This window comes from Enhydra lutris, unplaced genomic scaffold, assembly GCF_002288905.1.
Source record: "Enhydra lutris kenyoni isolate GAN:26980312 unplaced genomic scaffold, ASM228890v2 scaffoldscaffold4, whole genome shotgun sequence".
NCBI lineage: Eukaryota > Metazoa > Chordata > Mammalia > Carnivora > Mustelidae > Enhydra > Enhydra lutris.
This window is the reverse complement of record NW_019154088.1, coordinates 17022037-17039978: the sequence shown is the minus strand read 5'-3', so window position 1 is coordinate 17039978 and position 17942 is coordinate 17022037. Positions and strand designations below refer to the sequence as shown.

Below are 17942 nucleotides of genomic sequence, written 5' to 3'. Positions count from 1 at the left end.
CATCTTCTTTATCCATTCAGCAGTTGATAGATGTTTAGGCTTTCTCCATAGTCTGGCTATTGTTGATAATGCTGCTATAATATCTTTTCTTTATATCTGATTTTCTTTTACTCCCTCCCCTGCAAACCCAATGCCTTGACCTTACCATCCTTTCTCTGTCTTTGGCCTTGCCCTAGTCCTTGATTTCTCTTCTGGCATGACATTTGTGTACACACTCCTCCAGCTTCTCTGTTTTCAGCCATTACCTATCTCTCCAGCTATAATGCCATAAGCATTACATTGTTTGTCTTAAGATTGAACTCAGCATTTTCTCCGTGACTCCAAACCACAATCCTCTATTGATTTACTCATGTATATTAATGGCACTGCTGTTCTGTCATTAATCTGCAGTGTTTTGTTTTTCTCACACTTTGGACTCCATATCAGCTCAGTCTTCAAGACCTAGGAGTCTACCATGAAATCTTTTGAATCCACCCAACCTCTCTCATTCCTGTTGCACCTTTTAAGTTCTGGTCTTCACTTGCTCTCATGATTCTGAAAACCCCTTCCTTGTCTCTAATTTCATTCCCTCAAAGCCTTCTGCGTGGTACTGCCAGAATGATCTTTCTGAAGTACAGATATTGTCCTTTTCAAAGACATCAGTGATCTCATTCCATTATTGAAGACATCTATCTGTCTGTCTATCTCTCTACCACATTTGGGATCATTGCAACCCTTTGATGGAAAAGATTTTCAAGGATGGAAAGTGAGCCAGGCATAACCTCAATAGAGTAGAGCTCCAATCTGTCACTGTTAGATAGAGGTTTGCTAAATACTGAGTGTTTATACAAGTGTCCTGGAAATCACACTTTCTGGCTGAGACTCGGATTGAGTCCTGGAATGGGACCTCCCAAGCAAAGCAGTAACCCTCGGGCTATAGGCCTTATATTGGCAGCCTTTATGACTCCCTGCTTCAGACCCACCTCTGCAGCCCCCAGGGAATGCACTATCACAGGAGTCCCCACTCCCCACCCAAAATCTCAGTTTCCTGTCAGACACTTCCTGTGTCAGAAAGTGAAGTTGTCTGCTGGGAGCATTACTGGTGTTACTAGTGTTCTGTTTGCCCTGTTTGTTTTTTGAAAGTCTGACTGTATGCTACGTTTGAAAATGTTTCACATTTTTTTTTTTTTTTTTATGCAGCCTGGGAACTCCAAGTGTAGCAGTGTGTATGAGAACTGTTTAGAACAAAGCCGAGCAATAGGTAGGTACAATTGTCTTTCCCCATCTGCCACTCTCCTTATTCCTTGCAAGTCATATGGGTGTGTGTGGCCCTGGCTCTTAAACACCTCCTGGGGAAGGCGGGTGTATATAACCAGACACATAATGCTTCAGCTGCAGGCTTCCCACGTTCTGAGCGGCCCAGAATGCCACATGTGCGTCACTTGGACTCTTCATGGTTTTGCCTCGTGCTTGTGTGCTCGACCACACCATCATTCTACCTTAGGAAGTCTTGCCCTGCTTTCACATCATATTATGTCTTCCTGGAAAGCTGCTTTCTCTGCTTAAAACTCAAGGGAGTTCCACTTCAAAGAAGATCAGACATTAAGTTAATGTGAAAATTGATGTGTGTCAAATCCATTAGGATTAAAATAAAATCTTTTAAGCAGAAAACAAAAAGAAATCTGAAATGTGGGGGTCCCAATTAGGGGCCCATGTACCTCACACTTCCCAGGGCATTAAGTGTCTTATTACTGTACGTGATAATTGATGTTGGACACAACTTTTCCACAACACAAATGTAGAACGTCAGCCACCAAACTGGAAATATGGTTCCATAAGGTCATGCTGCTAGTTAGTCATTTAATTCTTATAAATTGTTGAAAGTACTTATTTCTTTGGGAAGCAAAGTTTTGCAGCATTAGAGGGAGAGAGAACTGGATGATATAAGTAATAGGATGGAGGATAAAGTTGGGTAGCGAAACTCAGGGACTTAAATTAGCAGGAACTTACTACCTAGAAGGTAGTCACTTCTAAGGATACTTTCATACTTCTTATGGACTTATACCAATGTAATCTATTAATTTTATTATTGTTTTTTGAGAGAGAGAAAGAGAGAGTGGGGGGGTCAGAGCAGAGGGAGAGGGAGAATCTTACAATATGGGGCTTGATCTCACAACATTGGGATCATGATCTGCACTAAAATCAAGAGTCAAATGCTTAAGTGACTGAGCCACCCAGGTGCCCCTAATGTTATTATTTCTTGTACATGGGGGATACATGAAAATTTATCATTTTAGGTACAGCTATGATTACTACCTTCCTCCACGGTGCAAAAATAATAGGAGTAGTGAGCTAAGACAGTATTATTAATTCTCTAAAAATATGGTTCTTTTTGATAGATGTTAAAATTCCATGCCATTATTTAAAGTCATTAACAACTTTAACCTAACTTTTAATAATATGACTAAAACAAATTAAGTTAATGCTAAGTGTAAATGTCTTTTTACACCTATGATACCTAGGAGCTATATTCTTCCCTCCCTCCTTTCCCTTACTCAGAAATCCCTAACCTGAAGGGATTAAGCTCTTCTCAGCCACACACTTGACCCAAGAAAGATTTTAAATTTGGCTATAGAGTGGAGTACATATATGTATTTTAAGGCAACATTGCTGGGTTAAATAGAATAGTGCAATTGAAGAAAAGGAATGGTCGTTTTCAAGAGAGACTCGGTAAGACGTGAATGCTTCTGTGTAATCCTATGGAACAGTAAACCTGATGTGGTCAGCTCATGCCATGGTCTCTAAGGGGCAGATGAGTCAGGGCCTTGTGTTAAAGAGTGACTCAGAACATAGGGGGTCAAATATGCTGAGAAAGGTAGACCAGGTGGACATTTTTATTTCAGCATCTGTTCATTCATTGACAAACATTTTTCCTTTGAGTGCCTGCTTTGTACCAGGTATTGAAGTTGCAGAAGATACACAGATAAGTGAGTTGTAGTCTCTTCTTAAGGACTCGGGGAATTTGCTGTCTCAAGGAGAAGACAGACAGACAAGTAAACATACATTATGTTATGGAGTGGCACCTGACCCAGCCTGGGGGAAGGAAGGACTAAAGGGAAGGCTTCTTGAAGGAGGTGAATTCAGAACAGAATCTTAAAGGACAAATGGGGATTAGGTACAGAAAGGGATAGCAGGAGCTAAGAACCATGTGCAGAGCCCCAGCATCAATGAATAAATAGGTAACTGAGCAGATATTATCTAGTAAGCAGGCACTATTTCCAGTGAGTGTCTCACCCACATTCTTTCATTTATCCTCACAAGTGTATTCTAAGCCAGGCATCCCTATTTTACAGAAATGAAAACTAACACTTTGAGACATTAAGTAAATTGCCCTAGGCCACACCAACAGTAAGAAGTATCACAGGGGTTTGAACGCAGGTCCATGTTAATTTAGAAGCAGACCTCTTACAAACACTTGTGATCATAGTCTACTTTCAGTAAATTTTTATCAGCAGACACTCCTAAATAAATGGTAATTCAATCACATATAAGTTTTATATATATATATATATATGCTAATATGTTATACATGTCTTACAACACACACAAAAATAGAACATTTCAAATTTAGAGTTAATGATAATAAAGGCATTTTAAAAATGTCTTGGTGACATTCATAGAAAATGTTAATATGTTAATAAAATTATGCTAATATGCATGGATTATAACACACACAGAAAATAGACAATTTTAAAGTTAGAGTTAATGATAATAAAGACATTTTAAAAATATGTTGCTAATTATAGTGGCTGAATACTCTCATTAGATAATATCTCAGTATCTCAAGGTAATGTCATTGGGATGTCATTGGGCTGTATATTGGGCTAACGTGTCCAAATATACATTTAGAGCATTCACTGACAAAATAGGCATACAACCACATTTCAGGTCTTGATTATTTTAACTTTTGGGAGGCCAGAGTTCTGATCTAATTAGATCATTCTTGTTTATAAGCTCAGGATGCAGCTGAGGAAGAGTTTGTAATAAAAGAATGATCTTCCGTCTTTGATTTACTTGCAGCGATCTTTTAGCCACTTACCCATTTATGAAAGTAAGTTTAGTTTAAACTAGATAATATAATTCATAAATCCACATAACCAAGCAAATGGAGACTGTCATGTCTTGTAAAATGCAACAAAGAAACGAGGTGCCCTGACCCCCCCTTCTTTATAAATCCCACTCCTCCTCAGGATATCCCATATGCAGAGTATGTTGGGGGACAACACGATGTGTGACAGCTGGCAGACCAAGAGGAAAGAAGGAGTAGGTAGAGTAGGTAGTAAGGCTGTAGTCTTCTAACTGGGCTTCCCCTATTTGGTGTACCCTTGAGTTTCTGTATTTTATATTATAAGAATTATAGCGCTATTCATCATGATGTGAAATCCAATATAAAGTTGGTCCTTTTGGGGCCACATTAAAGGGGTTTAATGTCAGAAACAATAAAAGGACTGATGTTTTATGGTAAGACAGTGGAATGTCAGTGTCGCCACTTCAGGTCAGCCCACAGGAGTCTTGTAGCCCATGTGGCCAAAAATACAAATGAAGTTGTTTAAACAGAAAAACAAAAATATTCTGTCCTGGCATTCTGAGGACAGAACCATCTGGATGGTACAAAATACTTTGTGCCATTGGGTACTGAAATCTGATGCTAGCTAGCATCCATTCATTCAGTGACTGTTGTCATATTATGTGCCAGGTGTGTGCACACAGGAGACAGGATCCCTACCTTCATAGAACGTGGAGTATAGATGCAGGGCAGACATTAAACAAAATGACGTAATAGAATTATTCTTGTGATAGGGGCTCCAAAGGTGAAGAACAAACTTCTAGGAAAGCAGAGAGTCTTAGTGTGGTCTGAGAAGGTCAGCAAAGGCTCTATTGAGAAAAGAGATATTTAAACTAACACCTGAAGAGTGAGGGTCGTGGATAAGTGGTGGGAAGAGCCTATCAATCAGAGAAGATGATCTTATGGTGGAGATTATCCTTGAAGAAGGTCAATGTGACTGAGGGGCATGGAGGTACAAGGGAAGCGAGACAGACAGAACCTGTCTGGGGGCTTGGGGCTTGTTGAAGAGTTTGAGTTTTATCCAAAGAACAATTGGAGGTAGTGAAGGGGTTCTTAAACCACTGAAAAATATAATCAGATTTCAATAAAAAGATCATTTTGGCCACAGCGTATAGAATAGAAGAGGAGGGAACAGAGTAAGAGGGAAGAAGGCGATAACCTGAGGGGTGGGTTCTTTCCATTAAATACCAGAATAAACATCAACAATTGATTTGACGCTGAGCTTAGCAAAACAAAACTTTGGGCATAGAGAGAAGACAGACTTTGCATTCTTAATAATTTTAAATAATGAGGATTTTGAAAAGCAGTTTAAGGGCACCTGAGTGGCTTAGTTGGTTTGGCATCCAACTCTTGATTTTGGCTCAGATCATGAGCTCAGGTTGGGAGACTGAGCCCCATACTGGGTTTCACGAAGGATGTGGAGCCTACTTAAGAGTCTCTCCCTCTCCCTTTATCCTCTCCCACCCCAGCTCGTGTGTGCATGCTATCTCTCTCTCTAAAAAATGTGGGGTGCCTGGGTGGCTCTGTGGGTTAAGTGTGTGACTCTTGGTTTCAGCTCAGGTCATGATCTCGGGGTTGAGGGATCGAGCCCCACATTGGGCTCTGTGCTCGGTGCAGAATCCTCTTGTCCCTCTCCTTCTGCTCCTTTCCCTGCTAGGGCTCTCTCTCTCTCTCAAATAAATAGAGAAACAAATAAAAATCTTTTTTTAAAAAAAAAAGGCCGTTTAAATAATAGATTTTCAAGTTCTGTATGGCACATGTGTTTTCTTGGTTCCTGGACCGCAGCCCTGAGCAGTGTTAAGTGTGGTTTGTATTGTTCGCTGGAGAGTTGGCTCTCTTTTTTCTCTGGCTGTTCCTCTCTCGGGTCTTCCTGGTTTGTTTCCTATCTGGTGTTGAAGCAGAGGGTTAGCTGAGGGGCTGTCAGAGAGATTCTGGGAGTCCAAGGGGAGGGTTCTTTCTCTCAAAGCCTGGTGCTCATCTTGTTTTTACAGGTCAAATCTAGAAGTCAGTATTAAAATCTGTATGGGATAGGGGTGGCTTTTCCCTCCCTATCAGTTCTAGACTCAAACATGATTTTACTTATTGTTTGCAAAGTAAAAATATGATACATTGATCATTAATCACTACAGGTAATGCACCAGAGAGAGGAGTGCAGTCCCATCGAGATGCCTCATTAATGAAGCAGACATGTCAAGTGGATTTCTTCAATGACCCCTGCTACATAAATACACAGGCTCTTCAAAGTAGACTTGGCTCTACCCCAAATCAGGGCTCAGCTCACCCCCTGGGGAGCCCATGGCACCGTGAAAGTAAGTAGCTGCTCACTGGCTGTATTAGTTTCCTATGGCTGCTGTAACAAGTTATAGCAAACTGGGTGTCTTAAGGCAACAGAAATTTATTCTGTCACAGTTCTGGAGTGGTTCCTTCTGGAGGCTCTGGAGGAGGAGCCATTCCATGCCTTTCTCCCAGCTTCTAGTGACTGTTGGCAATTTTTGGTGTTACTCGGCTTGTAGACACATCAGTCTCTGTCTCAGTCTTCACATGGCCTTCACCTCTATGTCTCAAACCTCTCTCTCCTGTGTCTTCCAGGACAATACCTTTCTCTTCTAAGTCGGCCCTAAATCCAGGAAGATCTCATCTCGAGATCCTTGATTTAATTACACATACAAAGATCCTTTTTTTCAAATGAAGCCATATTCACAGGGACTGGGGATCAGGACTTGAACATATCATTTGGGGGGCCACTATGCAACTCACTACATTGTCTCTCATTTTCAGGAAGGCTGTTTCATTGGCCTCATTTTCAGGGAATAAAAAGGATTCTTACCTCAGTCTTATACCATAGTTAATTGTGGAGATGTTATGGATTTCAAGGTATTGGGACTTTGATTTTGAATAATCTTTTCAGATACTTTAATGGCTCCCAACTTTTGGTTTCTCCTGTGTACTTTTGCTGAAGTAAGGACTGTCAAAGCCAGGAGACGATTTTGAATTTGTTGGCTTGCATGCATGAGGAACAATGACCATTATCTGGCTCTGCTTAGTGATAGTTTTACTTTTATTCATTTCTAAACTCCTTGTTAAGTCATCAATACAGCACTAAAATAACATGGCTCCTTTCTTCAGCCATAGCCTGTGAGTAAAATACAGTAAGACAAACATCATTTTCCTGCTAAATTGCTTCCAGGGGGAAATACATGAATAGGAACATAAATAAATAAAAGCAAAACAAACAAAAAGCCTACAATCAATTAAAAAATAAGTAAACCAAAAAATGCTTTTTGTAAAATATTAAAGTCTATTGGGTTCAAATTTGGGTGAGCCAAATCTGGTTCACTCCAAAGATGGAGAGCCAGTTGTTCAGAAAGTCCTTTTGCTAGCCGAGGAAGTCTCTCCAGACTGCCAAGGGCAACTTTCCAGCTAGTGTGAGCAAAGACAAGATGAATTTTGAAGGAGATATTGCTGAACCTGGACTTCATCAGACCATATTAACTCCTAAACTAAGAAACAAAGGTCCTCATTGCCAGCCACATGACAAGTGAGCCACCTTCTTGCAAGCCTTCTAAGACCCATCTTGGCAACCAGACAACCTGGTTGGATTCTTTGGAAGCAAACACTGAGATGGGGTTTTGGCCTGTGGGGTCTTTATCGGGATCACTATCAGGAAGGGAGGGGGAGCCAGTAGGCTTAGGCAGAAGGAGAAGCAGTCCAGACAGAGCCTCAGCCAACCCTACTGAGAGTATGTGGGGCCCATCAGAGCTGTCCCACACTGGTCCCAAAGGGTTGGGCTTTTATCCCACTTGTCTCGGTCTTGAGGTAGAGGCTGCATGAGGGAGGGCAAGCCTTTGCGCAAGGCAGCATTCTGCTGGTGAGGCAGAGCCTGAAGGGACAGTCCGCTGCAGGCTGGCTGTTGACATCTGGGGCACTTGGTCCTTCACTGTCTGGAAAATGGAGGCTAAGTAGTTATAACGAAGCTAACAATTACCCAGTTATCTGGGTAGCGCATCTCCGTGTTCACCACAGAGGGTATCTTGGGTCACGGATGATGGGATATGCAGTTGATTCATATTTCTGCAGTGAATTTAACTGTTCAGTGTTCAGTGACTAGTGTGGATAAGGCAGTATTTGTTAGAGGGACAGTTTTTTGAAAGAAGTTTCTGGACCTCAGAAACTTCTATTAAAAGTAACTTGCTAAGAATATATACTTGATAGCTTCCATTTCACGGACTTCTCGAAGTACCAGTGTATTATTAGAAAAGTCATTTATTGGGTGCCCCAAATTAGGTGATCTGGGATAGTCATTGATTCATAACTGCAGTTCCTTTATAAACAAATCTCTAATGTTAGAAATCTTTAAAACTCAGCCAGGATATGGAAGCAACCTAAGTGTCCATCGATATATGAATAGATAAGGAAGGGGTGTCTGTGTGTGTGTGTGTGAGAGAGAGAGAGAGAGAGAGAGAGAATATTATTACCCAGCCATAAAAATTCACAGCCATAAAAAAGGATGAGATGGGGCCATTTACATCAATATGGACCTTGAGAGCATTATGCTTAGTCGGAAATAAGTCAGACTGAGAAAGACGAATCCTGTGTGATTTCACTCATATGTGGAATCTAAAAAGACAGCAAATGAATAAACTAACAAGAAGCAGAATTAGACCTATAAATACAGGGGAAAAAACTGATGGTTGCCAGGGAGGAGAGGGCTGAGGGGATGTGCAAAATGGGTGGATAAAAGCCTCCAGTTATGGAATGAATAAGTCATTGGAATAAAAGGCACAGCATAGGGGGAAAAATCTGTGTCATTTAAGCAAAGAAACATTGCCTTTTGCCATAGACAATTCAAGGTAAAAATCAATCTATAATGACATTCCTATCATTAGTTGGAAGTAAATAAAGTCACTTTTGTCCAAAACTGTACTATCAAAATGTGTTTTCACTGATTTTAGCCTTCTTTTTTCATCCTTTTGCCTCTCCCTGCATTGGCGGCAGTGTGTTTAATAATTTAGGCTTCTGGTATTTTTTACTTTTTATTTCCTACTAGGCTATAATGTTCCATAGCCCTCCTGGGCTTCTTGCTACCATTGCTCTCTCCAAAAAAATTAATTCCAGCTCCAAAAGTATAAATAATATTGATTTAATAAAAATGAAGTAAGATGGAGTGGGGATAACTTTATACATACTTTTCTGCAAAATGTCTTAAATACACTTTTTATCCTTTTCTCCATAATGTTTCGTGCTATGTCTCTCCTTACTTCCTCAAACACACTCGTTAGCTTCGTTAGACCTACTTAGCCTCCATTTTCCAGACAGAAGCTTACTGATTAGTTTAGTAAGACAAAACAAAAACAACTCCAGAGACATGAACCTAGTATTTCTCAAGCATGGCTCCCAGGCTCCTCAGTCCATCCTATCATGCCACCAATGTAAGAAAAGTTCCATACAATCTTTATTTTTATCAAACATGGCAGAAGGAAATCACTGGTATTGATACGATCTAATCTGTGTACCAATTTATTGTCCTAGTAGAGCCAGTCATAACAAAGAAACTCCCTCAATATAATAGTGTAAAAAAACACCAAAGTTTACTTTTCCTGTAGCCCACCGATTGGTGGTACAGGACTGTGAGACTGCTTTGTCATTCTCAATGCCTGGGTGGTTGCATCTCTGGTCTAAGATGTTGCATCTCTGGCCTGAGTTTCAGTACAGCCTGAGATCTTTAATCTGGCTTAAGGTCTTTGGTCTCTGATCTATAAGCTTGGGCTCCTACTATCACATGAGCGTTCAGCCAGTAGGAAGAAAGAAAGACAAGAAGAGTGTGCATACATTCCTTGGAATGTATGGGCCCAGAGATGGAAGGCAGGCATCATTTCTTTTCACCTGCCCTCCACACAGCTTAGACATGTGGTCAGACCTAGCTTCAAAGGGGCTAGAGTAGTTGTCTGGCAGGGTGGCTATGTGCCCAGCTATAACTTAGGAACTCTGTAACATCATGCAAGGGAGAACAGGTATTGGTACACAACTGCCTGCCTGCTGCAGATATCCATGAGCTGTTCTTTTCACAGAAAACATACTTGCCCTCTCCCAAAGGGAGACCTTGCAAATATCTCATACAGTTAGAGCATTCAGCTTAAAACCCATGACACCTGGATGATGTGAAGTGCTCTCAATCAAGATTGGATGGGGATCCTTATTATTTGCCAAATTGTCTGTCCCCTCCCACACCCAAAATTAGTGGTGAAAAGAGGGATAAGATAACCATCATAAAAAAACCTGCATGCACTAAAGGGAAGCATCCAAGACACAGGGGTCACTGGTACATAGCAATGACCAAATCCCATCAAGCGGTAATCGTGAAGACTCCCTGAGCTGGAATTGGAGAAAATTATTTGCTTGGACTCTGGTTCAGCTTTAGGACAGGAGTCTCCTTGTTCGTTGCTATCTATGAGCCTGGACTGTGTCCTCTGGGTTGTTCCCGCCATTATGCTCTGCGGACGCATCTAAAGGCATTGATGGAGAAAGTGCCTTTCTTGGGGGTGTCACCACTTTTTGCAACCTATTTTCTGTGGGTGTGGGCTTGATAAATTGGAGTGTGCTTTAGAAGCCAAAAAGGCATAGACAAGGAGGGATTGTGATTCATTGGCAATGTCATTTCCTTAAAAACTCAGTAGGATTCTCCTGTATTTGCTTAGAGTCAGTTCCTCATGAACTTTCCCACAATGTTCCTTTCTTAGCTTCCTATTGCCTGAAGGATGCCTTCTCACTTTCCTGTTGGTAATTTTTGTGTTCTCTCTTCTTGATTACTGTTCTTTGAGATTTGTGAATTTAATTAATCTTTCTAAAGGACCCAGGTTTTGGTTTCATTTTCTCTATTGCTTTCTATTTTGTTTCATTGATTTCCATTTTTATCTTTTTTATATTTTCCTTGTACTCTCAATTAAATTTTCTCTTCTATATCCAGCTTGTACTATCTTTTCTTCTATTGGCTTTATAGTTTTTTTCCATAATAAAATATTTACTTCACATGGATTTTTTTTTTTTTTGGGGGGGGGGGGGGGGTCTAACTTCATTTTGCCTCTGTAAGTGATCCAATTTTGCAAAAACCATTGACTAAGTAATCTCCTCTTTCTCTAATGTCACTCCCCATTAGGCTAGATTCTATGTATGTGAATATATTTCTGAGCCTTTATTATACTTTTTCTAATCCCCTACTTACCTGTTTTATACCAGTATATTAATTAGTAGGGCTTTGTAATATAACTTAATAGACATATAATTCTTTCTTTATATTACAAATAATTTTTCAGTGGGTATTATCTCAAACTTTCACTTATTACTGACATTATATGTTAATATCTTTTTCTACCAACTTTTTAAGCACTTTGTAGAGGTGAATGTATTTTTCCCCTCATTAATGCAGTTAAGTCCTATTTTGTAATTTTCACACACTCAAGATCCTATATTGATAAAAAAATGTATGGTCAATTCTCATAGTTCATGCATTCCATATTGGAGAATTTGTTTGCTTGCTAATATGTATTTGTAACCCCAAAATACTCATGGCACTCTTGTGGTCATATGTAGATATGCACAGAGCAAGAAAAAATTTGAGTTGCCCAATGCACACTTTTCCAGCTAAGGTCAAATAAGGTAACACTCTGCCTTCTCATTCCAGCTCTCGTATTGTAAATAGGTATCCTTTTGCAGTCCATTTAGTGCTACATATTTTGCATTTTTGTGCTATTTGTTAATGATTTTGCTCTTTAAACAGTTTCCGAGGGGCACCTGGGTGGCTCGGTTGGTTAAGCGACTGCCTTCAGCTCAGGTCATGATCCTGGAGTCTGGGGATCAAGTCCCACATCGGGCTCCTAGTTCCATGGGGAGTCTGCTTCTCCCTCTGACCTTCTCCCCTCTCATGCTCTCTCTCACTCTCTCTCTCTCAAATAAATAAAGTCTTTTAAAAAATAAAAATTTTTAAAAAAGTAAAATAATCTCCTAGTGTTGTGCTGAAGTGCTGTCTATTGTTCCCAAGTGCAGAAGATTGCGATGTACCCTGATGGAGAAAATCCACATATTAGATAAGCTTTATTCAGGCGTGCATTGGCTGTAAGTCCAGTGTTCCTGAGTCAACAGTATATATGAAATAAGGAGTCTTTAAACAGGAACACACATAAAACAAGGTTATGTATTTATTGATTGATGAACACGTACTGACCTGAGGCTTGGAGGAACCTAACCCTGCATTTCTCCTGTGGACAGTGTTTCAGTTTTGACTAATACAGTGTTCACAGCAACTTTGTAAAATAAAACCACTGTCAATGAAGAGAATTAACTACTTACAATCAGAGATGGAGTCATTTTCACATGTTGTGGGGGATAAAGGTAAGCTTTTCTTCCCACAACAGAAAACTGAGAATCATTCCGCAGGCCTGACACTTTTCTCACCAATTTAATTCCTCTTCTGAATTTATCTTTAGTTGTGTGACTATCCTGACATTTGTATACATTTTTTATTCTATGAATAGATTTTTTTTTTAATTCAAAAGTAACCCAAGTGCTCATGGAAGAAATCCAAACACAGTATAAAAAAATAACATAAAATGTACCTCCTTAAGTTACAATACTGGCTTCAACTCCCTAGATATTAACAGTTTCTTCTGATTATGACCAGAATGTTAATGCATAGTGAGGTGTGGTGGTGGGTATTAAGGAGAGCATGGAGAGCAGGAGAACATGGAGGACTGCTGTGGTGCATAAACAATGAATCTTAGAACGCTGAAAAAATAAAATTAAATTAAAAAAAAAACTATCTATTTACATACTTACGCATAACTATCCATCTGTCTCCTACGTACCTATCATCTATCTATCTCCTTTAAAAATAAAGTTATAACCCCTTAGAGGTTATGATAACCCCTTTCTATACTTACTTCACTCTTCCATTTTAGAGATTTGTCCAAATGAACATGTAATATCCTTATTATTTTCTTTTTTCCAGTTTTATTGAGATATAATTGACATATAACATTGTACTAGTGATTTGACATATGTATATATTGTAAAATGATTAACACACTAACTTTAGTGTAGTATCCATCTGTCACCTCACATAGTTATAAAATTTCTTTTATTGTGATGAGAACTTTGAAGATTTACTGTCTTAACAACTTTCAAATATGCAACACAGTATCATTAATTATAGTTGCAGGCTGTAGGTTACACCCCCAGGACCCATTTATCTCATAACTGAAAGATTGTAACTTTTTACCCCCTTTACCCATTTCTCCCACCCATTATTCCCTGCCTTTGGCAATCATCAGTCTGTTTTCTGTTTCTGTGAGTTTTTCTTAAATTCCACATATAACTGGGATTATGCAGTATTTGTATTTCTCTGTCTGACATATTTCACTTAGCATAATGCCCCCAAGGTCCATCCATGTTGCAAATGGCAGGATTTCCTACCTTTTTATGGCTGAGTAAATAATATTCGTGTGTGTGTGTGTGTGTGTGTGTGTGTGTAAAATCAACCAATCACATTTACCTTATCCAATGATCCATCAATGGATATTTAGCTTGTTACCATATCTTGGCTTTTGTAAATCATGCTGCAGTGAATGCGGGGGAGCAGGTATCTTTTTGAGATAGTGATTTTGTTCCTTTGGATCTACAGTAGTTCTACATTTAGTTTTTTTAAGAACTTCCATACCATTTTCCATGGGGGCTGCAGCAATTTACATTCCCACCAATAGGGCATGAGGGTTTTTTTTTCCTTCACAACCTTGCCAACATTTATCTTCCATCTTTTTGATGATAGCCGTTCTAACAGGTATGAGGTGTTATTTCATTGTGGTTTTGATTTGCATTTCCCTGAAGACTAGTGATGTTGAGAACCTTTTTATGTACCTGTTAGTCATTTGTATGTCTTCTCTAGAAAAATATCTATTCAGTTCCTATGATCATTTTTTAATTGGATTGTTTGGGTTTTTTGCCACGGAGTTGTATGTGTTCTTCAGATATTAACCCCTTATCAGATCAGTGATTGGCAAATATTTTCTCCTATTCCATAGGTTGTCTTTTGTTTCATTTATTGTTTCCTTTGCTGTGCAGATTTTTGTTTTGATGTGGCCCTTACGTTTTTATTTTTGCTTTTGTTGCTTTTGTTCTTGGTGTCAAATCCAAAAAATCATTGTCAAAACTGATGTCAAGGAGCTTACACCTTATGTTTTCTTCTAGAAGTTGTATGGGTTCAGGTCTTATATTCAAGTCTTTAATCCATTTTGAGTTGGTTTTGTGTATGGTGTAAGACAGGGGTCCAATTTAATTCATTTGCATATGGCTGTCCAGTTTTCTCAACATCATTTATTAAAGACATTATCCTTTCCCCATTATCATTTTCTTAGCTCCTTTGTTGTAAGTTAATTGACCATATAAGTGTGGGTGTATTTTGGGGCTTTCTATTCTGCTACATTGATCTATGTGTCTGTTTTTGTGCCAATACCACACTATTTTGATTACTCTGGCTGTGAAATATAGTTTGAAATCAGGCAACATAATACTTCTAGCTTTGTTTTTTTTTTCTCAGATTTGCTCTGGCTATTTGAAGCCTTTTGTGGTTCCACACAAATTTTAGCTTTGTTTGTTCTAGTTCTGTGAAAAATGCCATTAAAATTTTTGATAAGGATTGCACTGAATCTGTACATTGTTTTGGGTATTATGGACTTTTTAACAATGTTAATTCTTCCAGTCTATGAGCACAGACTATTTTTCCATTTATTTGTTTCTTCAATTTTTTTTTTATCAGTGTGTTAGAGTTTTCAGTATACAGATTTTTAACTCCCTTACTTAAATTTATTCTTAAGTATTTTTTAATTATTTTTAAAAGGTTTTATTTATTTAAATAACCTCTACACCCAGTGTGGGGCTTGAACTCACAACTCTGAGATCAAGAGTCACATATTCTTTGGACTGAGCCAGCCAGGTGCCCCGGTATTTTATTATTTTTTATGCTATTGTAACTGGGATTGTTTCCTTAATCTCTATTTCTGAGAGTTTATTAGTATATAGAAATACAACTAATTTTCATAGATTGACTGTATCCTACAACTTTACTGAATTCATTTATTAGTTCTAATGGGTTGTGTGTGTGTGTGTGTGTGTGTGGACTTTTTAGGGTTTTCTATATATATTATGTCACCTCCAAATAGAAACAGATTTACTTCTTCCTGTCCAATTTGGATGCCCTTTATTTCTTTTTCTTGTCTAATTGCTCTGGCAAGGATCTTCAATACTATATTGAATAAAAATAGGGAGAGTAGGCATCCTTTTTTCCTAATCTTAGAAGAAAAGCTTTCAGCTTTTCACTGATGAGCATGATATTAGCTGTATCCTTGTCATATATGGTCTTTATTATGTCATAGTACATTTCCACCACACTGACTTTGTTGAGAGCTTTTATCATGAGTGGATGTTGAATTTTGTCAAATAGTTTTTCTGCATCTTCTGAGATGATCACCTGGTTTCATCCTTCACTAATGTGATGTGTCACATTGATTGACTTGTGGATGTTGAACGATCCCACATCCCTAAAATCTCACTTGATCATGGTGTATGATCCTTTTCTTTGATCAACTTGAAGTGTTGTTGAATTTGGTTTGCTTAAGGACTTTACATCTATGTTCATCAGGGATATTGTCCTGTAATGTGTGTATGTGTGTATGTGTGTGTGTGTGGTATCCTTGTCTGTTTTTGCTATCAGGGTAATGCTGGGCTTGTGAAGTGAGTTTGGAAGTGTTACCTCCTATTTTTTTGGAAGGGTTTAAGAAAGATTGGAATTAACTTCTCTTTAAATGTTTGGTAAAATTCACCTGTGAAGCCAGTTGGTTCTGGACTTTTCTTTGCTGGGAGGTTTTTGATGAGTGATTCAGTCTCTTTACTACTAATTCTTCTGTTCAAATTTTCTATTTCTTCATGATTCAGCGTTGGTAGTTTGTATGTTTTTAGGAATTTATCCATTTTTCTAGGTAATCCAATTTGTTGGCATATAATTGTTTAGAGTAGTCCCTTACAATTCTTTGTATTTGTGTGTTGTGACTTGTAATGTCTCCACTTTCATTTTTAATTTTATTTGAATCCTTTTTTTTTTCTTGGTAAGTCTAGCTAAAAGTTTGTTTATTTTGTTTTTCTTATTTTCATTGCATATTATGTGTTATCTTTTTACTCTCTATTTCATTTATTCCTGCTCTGATCTTTGATATTTTTTTTCTTCTATTAAACTTGGGCTTAGTTTGTTCATTTTAGAGTAACTTTGAGGTGTATAGTTAGGTTGTTTATTTGAGATCTTTCTTTTTTCTTAATATAGGTATTAATTGCTCTGAACTCAAACTGCCTTTGATAGCATCCCATAAATTGTGGTATGTAGTATTTTCATTTTCATTTCTCTCAGGATATTTTCTGATTTATCTTTTGATTTATCCTTTGACCCATTTGTTGTTTAGTAGCATGCTGTTTAATTTTCACATATTTGCGAATTTCCTAGTTTTCTTGTAATTGATTTCTGGTTTCATATCATTGTGGTCAGAAAAGATGTTTGATATTATTTCATTCTTTTAAAATTTATTAAGGCTTGTTTGTGGCCTAACATATGACTTATCCTGGAAAATGTCCCAAATGCGCTTGAGAAGATTATATATTCTGTTACTTTTGGGTGAAATGTTTTGCAAATGTCTGTTGAGTCAATCTGGTCTAATGTGTAGTTTATGTCCAATGTTTCCTTACTGATTTTCTGTCTGGATGATCTATTTATTGTTGAAAATGGGATATTGAAGTCCCCTATTATTACTATGTTGCTATTTCTCCCTTCAAGACTGTTAATATTTGCTTTAGATATATATGTCCTCCTATGTTGGATGAACAAACCTTTGTTATTTTCAATTGTTTTATAGTATTCTATTGTATGAATACATCATAGTTTATATAACCATTCCCTTACTAATGGACATCTAATTTTTTACAGTCCTTTGCTGATATAATAATCATTACTACCCCCAAATACCCAATTACATGTGCTTTTTAAAAATTGAGTGTGTCAATATGCTACCTTCACAGTTCACATTGGTTTCTTTAAATGTCTCATTCTTTATCATTGGAATTACTTGTAAAGGTTTAATCTGATTTTGCACGTCACATTATTTTCTCCCTTAAGCCATAAGCCTCCTCTCTGAGGTTTTACCCGTCAGATGCTTATGAGTGTAGATATTCTTATCTATCTTGAGCTTTCCTGAATTTCGGATTGTGAATAATATGTCTTCAGTTGCCATAGGAACTCCAAGATGACATGATTACTTTCTTCCATGATTCCTATCACTTTTTTTTTCTTTTTTAGGTCTCAATTAAATACAGAACGGCCTTTCTTGTTGCTTCCTTAACCTCCACTACTTCTGAGAAAATATGTTATTAGTTATATCAAGTCAATAACTTATTAAATTTTGTAGGGCAATTTTATTTTATTTTATTTTTTAATAATTTTTGTATTATGTTATTTTAGTCACCAACAATGAATCACGGAACACTGCATCAAAAACTAGTGATATTCACTTATTTGTGGAGCATAACAAATAACATGGAGGGCATAGGGAGATGGAGAGGAGAAGGGAGTTGAGGGAAATTGGAAGGGGAGGTGAACCATGAGAGACTATGGACTCTGAAAAACAATCTGAGGGTTTTGAAGGGGCGGGGGGTGGGGAAGTTGGGGGAGCCAGGTGGTGGGTATTAAGGAGGGCACGTATTGCATGGAGCACTGGGTGTGGTGCAAAAACAATGAATTCTGTTATGCTGG

General features: G+C 38.2%; 1 protein-coding gene across 1 annotated transcript in view; it reads left to right on the top strand.

Moving 5' to 3' along the window:
• Nucleotides 1-17942, top strand: part of LOC111162137 (SHC adaptor protein 4) — a 131673-nt gene that overhangs the window by 100850 nt on the left and 12881 nt on the right. Inside the window, exons 9-10 of the mRNA XM_022526334.1 lie at nucleotides 1180-1240; nucleotides 6235-6414. Of these exons, the coding sequence (XP_022382042.1) occupies nucleotides 1180-1240; nucleotides 6235-6414 (241 nt within the window). The remainder of the gene's footprint in view (nucleotides 1-1179; nucleotides 1241-6234; nucleotides 6415-17942) is intronic.